A 6,837-nucleotide genomic window follows, 5' to 3' on the forward strand; every position below is an offset into this window, starting at 1 on the left:
TTTTTTTTTTTTTTTTTTTTTTTTTTTTTCCATTTATACTTGATTTCCACCATCACAAATATGGAATCTCTCTTCGTTATTTTTTGTTTCTGCTTTTACCGCGGCTGTTTCGTTATTTGAGCTACTCGATTTGGTTCTTTGTTACTTTTGATCTTCTTATCTCAGCCATGGATCTGTTTTTTTTTTTTTTCCTGTTCTCATCATTGCGATATTGAAGGTTTCTTTCAATCGTTCGATTTTGACCAAATAGGTGGAAGATTGAAGAGTTGTGATCTTTTTGAAGAAGAATTAATTTCTAAAGCGTTTCTTATTTTACCTTCAATCTGCTATGATTATTGGATTAGGAAGAGTTTTCTCAGTCTTCTTCTTCAATTTTTAGCTTCAATAATGCGCTTCTTTTCATGCTCTGTGTTCTTGCTGTCCCGTGCGAGAATTATTAGTACTTTTACTTGCTTTCATGAAGCCTTTCACGAATCATATAAAAGATTTGAGGAAGTTTTTGTGTTGATTTACTAACTGGAAGTGCTTTTTGAGGGAGACAGAACGTGTTTAACTGGTAGAAGAGGAGAATTCGTCACAAAATTGAAGAAGTCGGAGAAATAGAGTTGTAAAAGTGCTTTGAAGTTATGGGATCTTTTAAGGGTCATGTTCTTCCGGGGACGCTGTTTCTTTTCGTTGGTGTTTGGCACGTGTGGAGTGCTCTGCTTCGGTACGTGTCAAATCCCAACTTATTTCGCGTTCATGTGTGGAATCCAGTGCCTGGCTTTGATGGAAAACTCAAATACTTGGAACTTTATGTTGTTGTCATTGGGGGTTTCATTGATTTGTGCATTGAGCTTTTGTATGCAACTCACCTCAAGTTCTTTGTCAATGGGGTTTTGAACCCTTCACATCTGAACAACTTTGAACACTCGGGGATGCTTCTCATGTTCTTCATTTTTGGAGTCATCGCTCTGCTTTCTGAAAAGTCGAGGTAATTCACTCTTGTTTCTTGATTGATCCTTTTCAGCACGGTAATAATTTAAAAGTTTAGACAATTATCGGATTGTATAACTTCTTTGTTAAGATCAGTTGGGTTTAGATAATTTAGTTACTTTAGTTAAGTTAGTTTGGTTGGTTCTTTTCCAGCTCTGAAGTATTTTATATTTTGCTTTGCATACAATAGTAAGCCACTGGTTGAATTACTATCGTTCAAATCCACTGAGTGATGCAAATAGTTAAAAGTAAGTATAAAAGATAAAATATAATCTAACTTCTTAGTTAAGTTTTTGAGTTGAGTGGTAGTTCAATAGAAATATAACGGGATATAAGCTATAACCAGATAAGATATCAAACTGATGGTTGAAAATATCAGAATTTTCTTTTCGGAAGGAGCTCAAATCTTGCCTTTGCATAGTTTGTTTACTTTTGAACTTCAGTAAAATGAAGAAGTCATCATGGATACGAGACGAAGATACCGAGATTTAGGTCCTCGAAGTATTGGTTCCTACTTGTGGCTTTATTTGCAGTTTGAATATCATCATCGTAGCATCTTAGAACATGTGTATGAGAAGCAATTGATATGAGGTTATAACTTGATGATCATATAAGATAGAAGTTCTAGGATTAGAGCACTAGCGGTTTCTTGTACATTTGTCATATTCGGACGGACTTTGATGTTCTTGCTCCCCAATTTCTAGTTAGTTCAGAATTTGAAGTAAACTGTGGACAAATGAGTGTGATTATATAGGAGGGGACACTTCTAACTTACATAACACACATACTCACTGAGAGATCCCACAACGGTTGGGGAAGAAACGAATCATTCTTTATAAAAATGTGGAAACCTTTTCCTAGCTGACATGTTTTAAAAATTTTGAGTGGAAGCCCAAAAGGGAAAGTCCAAAGAGGACAATATTTGCTAGCGGTGGGCTTGGGCTGTTACAAATGGAATCGGAGCTAGACACCGGGCGATGTGTCAGCGAAGAGGCTGAGTCCCGAAGGAGGTGGACATGGGGTGGTGTGCCAGCAAGGACGCTGGGCTCCAAACGAGGGTGGATTGGAAGGTCCCACATCAATTAGAGAAAGAAACAAGTGTCAACAAGGAAAAGAACGAAGCATTATTTATAAAAGTATGAAACCTCTCCTTAGCAGATGCATTTTAAAAACTTTGAAGGGAAAGTCCAAAGAGGACAATATCTGCTAGTGGTAGTCTTGGGCGGTTACACTCACTAAGACGGTTAGATAATTAAAATGGAAGCTTAAAGCAATGCCTTGTGGACCCCCAAATCTTTTAATACAGAATTCAAATCTTGAATTGAGCTATTAATTAAACTATATTTTATCTGTTTTTAAATACTCGTGCAGTTCATCCTTTAGTCTGTCTTAATCACTAGTTTTTGCTGAAAGAGCTGATCATTCGACTCTCACATCTTTCTCTTCAGATTTGTTCGTCTACCAGACGAAGCGCTTTGTCTGATTGCTGCCGCGGCATTCTGCGCTGAGTATCTATTGTTTTACTTTCATTCAACTTCTCATAAAGGCCTTGAAGGTTACTACCATATTCTCCTTGTCATCTTGATAGGGCTCTGCATATTGTCAACGGTTGCTGGAGCTATTTTACCTACCAGCTTCCCGGTTGACGTGTGCAGCGGCATCGCCATCACCCTTCAAGGCCTTTGGTTTTATCAGACAGCCTTCACTCTATATGGTCCAATGATGCCTGATGGTTGCGAGCTGAAGGACGACATGATGGTCATGTGTCATTCGAAAGATAGCGAGGTTCGAGGTGAATTCCTTGCAAATTTCCAGCTCTTTTCTATGGTCCTTGGAGTTCTTGGCGGAGTCGTTGGAGTTTACTACTTTGCAGCGGCGAAGCACAGATGTTCCGAGCTCGGGAGTTCAAACGCCATCAATGCTCAAGACTAGATTATTCCGGGTATGTTCGCATCAAAATTTTCATTTTTTCTTTTGGTAGTGTTCTCTAGGCAATATCTTGTTTTGTTTATTACATTACATAAAACTCCTCTTAGCTTCCGTTAGAAATTCATGCCATGTTACCACAAGTTTCTTATAAAATACAACTTGAAGAACGATTACCCACACATAGATTCATTATGCTGAAAGATCATGTTTTGGAGTGCTTTTGATTGTCAAAAACACTTCTCTCTCGAAATCATTATGTTCGGAGTACATTAAAGTGCTTTTCGAGATCGTTAAAACTGCTTTTGGCTCAAATGCTCGACTTCAAAACTCTTCAATATGCTTTTAGGAACACAAAACCAACGATTTGTTATTAAACACTCTTTACTTGACTGCTTAGGATTAAAATACTTTTACTAGAAGCACTTATTCTTAGAGCACTCTTAGGAGACTGACGAATTGAAGTTACTAATTGTCACTCATCCAAGATGAAGATGAAAGTTTAAGATTAAGATTAATTCATTAGTAAATTGACTTAAACAAAAATTAAAAAGAAACCATTAAGAAAAGAAGGAAATGAAGAGAAGGGAAAGAGAAGATTTTGAGGCCAACAGTTCTGTTCTGTATGCTCATTCTCCAATGATTTTCCATGATCTTGTTGCATAAGTTTTTTCTGTGTAATCATGTGACTCTGCCAAAGATGGTCTAGTTTTACTCTTTTGGGTAAACAATGATTGAAAATTATTGCCTTTTGGGGAAACTTTCGAAGTGCTATGATTCCGTTCTAACATAGTTCATCTTAGCGACAATGTTCTCTCAACTTGAATATATTTTAACTGGTTTAGACATCTTTGTGTTCTAATTCCATCTCTCGTTCTTAATTTCTGAAGGAACAAAATGGTCGGCCCATGAAGTAAAATATGTAAATCTAGTCTTTAAAGTTTCATGTTGTCTGTGGGATGATGAAAGTCCACATCCGGCCAATTTAGGGAATAATCATGAGTTTATAATCAGGAATACTATCTCTATCTCCATTGGAATGAGGCCTTTTGGGGAAGCCCAAAGCAAAGCCATGAGAGCTTGTACTCAAAGTGGACAATATCATACCATTATGGAGAGTCGTGTTCATCTAACATGGTATCAGAGTCATGTCCTAAACTTAGTCGTAATCGTGTTCATCTAACATGGTATCAGAGTCATGCCCTAAACTTAATCGTAGTCATGTTCATCTAACATGGTATCAAAGTCATGCCCTAAACTTAATCGTAGTCGTGTTCATCTAACATGGTATTAGAGTCATGCCCTAAACTTAATCGTAGTCGTGTTCATCTAACATGGTATCAGAGTCATGCCCTAAACTTAGTCGTATCAATAGATTGGTAAATCTTCAAATGTCGAACAAAGGACTCCAAAAAGAAAAGGAGCCGAGTCTCCTCGAAGGTACAGTAAAAAAAATTACTAAGACTAAAAAAAAAGGAGTCGAGCCTCGATTAGGGGGAGACGTACTTTGTTCGAGGGGAGGTGTTGGATGATAAAAGTCCCGCATCCGACTAATTTAGGGAATTATCATGGGTTTATAATAAAGGAATATTATCTCTATCTCCATTGGAATGAGGCATTTTGGAGAAGTCGGAAGCAAAGTCATGAGAGCTTATGCTCAAAGTGGACAATATCAGTCGTGTTCATCTAACAATGTCAATTGTTTTAAAAAGTATTTAATGGGTCTTTCAACTTTGGAAACTTATTAAATAAGTTCTTGAATTTTCAATTTTGTGTCCGGACAGATTATTGATCTATTCGACATATTTCTAAAATTCATGCACAGTTCATTTTTTTTTAGGTTGAAATTTAATAGATTTATTGTTTTTTTTTTCTTAATTATGGTGGGTTTTACCATTTTTCTCCTCATCTCTCTCTTTTTCTCTTTTAAAAGATTTATGTAATAACAATAATCTAGTTTTCTTTAATTAAAATGTAAGTTATATTATCATTGTCTAAATAAAATTATTCTTTTCATTTGTCCATACTTAATTACGTTTAATTTGTACAATTTTCTGATTTTAAGATAAGAGAAGTATATATTTTATCTTTAAATTAACAATAGAATGGTGTTTTATTTTGAATTTATTGAAATAGAGCGAATAATATTAAATTTTAAATTAGCTACAAATTATTTAATTTCAAATTATGCAAGAAAAAAAAAGTACATGTATGATATTAATTTAGAACTTAGTTATATTAAAATAACATAAATATATGTTTTTTTATTTAATTAAATTAAAATTACAAAAAAAAAAAAAAAACCTTTGTAAATTTTTCTCTATATTTTTGTAAAATAGAAAATTTATTTTAAAAAAACAGTATTTATAAGTTTAATTTTTTAAAACAAAAAATAAAATTTAAAAACTCGATTTTGTTTTTAAAATTTAGTTTATAATTTAAATATATTCGTAAAGAATGTGATTTTAAAATAGAAAATTAAGATGTAATATTGTTGCTCTTGGTTCCGTCTTTTTTTTCTTAACACGTGGGGGAACCTCATTGGTTCGCCAGATGCTTTAGGAGTCCAAGCAATCTTACCGCCAATTTTAAGCAAATTTTTTCATTACCAAAAACCTTATCCTCTTTCAATGGCCACATCCATGGCGTCCGTCTCTGCTTCTCGCAGTGAAGACGAAATGTAAGAGCCGAGCCGACTGTGTTTCAATTTCAGAGACAAATCCTAATGGCTGCCATTACCGGATCGCTCAACCTTCCTCTTGCGCCTTCAAAGCTTCCATCACTTCACATTACGGTACTCTTCTCACTTCTCCTCGCGATTGCGATTTTCTTCTCGCTACTTCCGAGTTCTGTAGAAAACTTTCCAGCTATAACTACTTTGAATTTTACTGAAACGGACGTAAGATGATGGATTCTTCAATCTGAACTGTTCATCAATCGATTTTTCCTAAGTTTGTTAATCGTCAATTGGTTTCGCTAACATTAGGAATTAGGTTTTAGGATTGATACTTGAAAAAACCTAGAAATCTATTTTGAAACGGAAGGGAAGTGAAGGATTCTTTAATCTGAACTATTCATCACTCGATTTTCCACAAGTTCATAAATCCACAGCCAGTTTCGTAACATTAGGAGTCAGGATTTAAGTTGATACTTGTAAAACCTAGAGCGAATTCATCGATCCATTTCGATTTCAGTTAAGACGAGTGGAGTGATTCAATTACCGATTACGAGACGAATTTCTGTTTGTTCTGCAGAGGAATTATAACTTATCGATCCAATCAAAAAGCCAGAAAAGGAACTATTTCTCACTTTTGAGACCAAGCCTTTACCAAAACCAAACTCGCACGAACCACACCTTGATTGTAAATGCGACATTGAGAAGTCCAAAAGGATTCGGACCAGCTCCAAGGAAGAAGAAGAAGAAGAAAACAAAAGGAGGAGGAGATGGAGAAGAAGAAAGTGAGGATGAGGAAGATGAGGAAGAAGAGGAGGAGGAAGATCGTGGTGTGATACCAGAAGTAGTGACGAACAGGATGATCAGTAGGATGGGATTTTCAGTGGGGATTCCATTGTTGATAGGACTTTTGTTCTTCCCATTCTTCTATTACCTGAAAGTTGTGCTGAAAATCGATGTGCCCTCATGGGTGCCAGTCATAGTATCCTTCTTCTTCTTTGGTTCTGCTCTCTTGGGAGTGAGCTATGGCATTGTGTCCTCTAGTTGGGATCCCATGAGGGAAGGTTCTCTTTTGGGTTGGAACGAAGCTCAGAAGAATTGGCCTGTTTTTTGGCAGTCCATTTGGAGTGGTGGATCTAATAAGAAATAGATGATTTCTTCTTTTAATGAGAAATATTATATTTTTTCTTCCTATAAATGTTATTTGAGAAGGAAACTTATTACAGTAGTTGAATTAGTTTTTTGTTTTGTGGATTGTTTTA

At 35.6% G+C, this 6,837-nt stretch overlaps 2 protein-coding genes across 4 annotated transcripts in view; both read left to right on the forward strand.

Annotated features, from left to right (window-relative positions):
- LOC111452537 (transmembrane protein 45B-like) overlaps positions 1-3,914 on the forward strand; it is a 4,472-nt gene extending 558 nt beyond the window's left edge. The window contains exons 2-4 of one of the 3 annotated variants that reach the window (XM_023093328.1): positions 543-973; positions 2,424-2,917; positions 3,792-3,914. In XM_023093328.1, coding sequence (XP_022949096.1) covers positions 627-973; positions 2,424-2,907 — 831 coding nt within the window. In that variant the 5' untranslated portion in view covers positions 543-626 and the 3' untranslated portion in view covers positions 2,908-2,917; positions 3,792-3,914. Of the gene's footprint in view, positions 1-538; positions 974-2,423; positions 3,084-3,791 lie in introns of those variants that run through there. The other 2 variants (XM_023093320.1, XM_023093311.1) reach the window with 2 other exon arrangements.
- A 1,558-nt stretch (positions 3,915-5,472) lies between these two features.
- On the forward strand, positions 5,473-6,837 carry LOC111452558 (protein PAM68, chloroplastic). Its single transcript, XM_023093338.1, has 2 exons — positions 5,473-5,695; positions 6,156-6,837. The coding sequence occupies exons 1-2, from the start codon at positions 5,627-5,629 to the stop codon at positions 6,723-6,725; spliced, it is 639 nt and encodes a 212-aa protein (XP_022949106.1). The 5' UTR covers positions 5,473-5,626; the 3' UTR covers positions 6,726-6,837.

Source organism: Cucurbita moschata, unplaced genomic scaffold, assembly GCF_002738365.1.
Source record: "Cucurbita moschata cultivar Rifu unplaced genomic scaffold, Cmos_1.0 Cmo_Scf00001, whole genome shotgun sequence".
Lineage (NCBI taxonomy): Eukaryota > Viridiplantae > Streptophyta > Magnoliopsida > Cucurbitales > Cucurbitaceae > Cucurbita > Cucurbita moschata.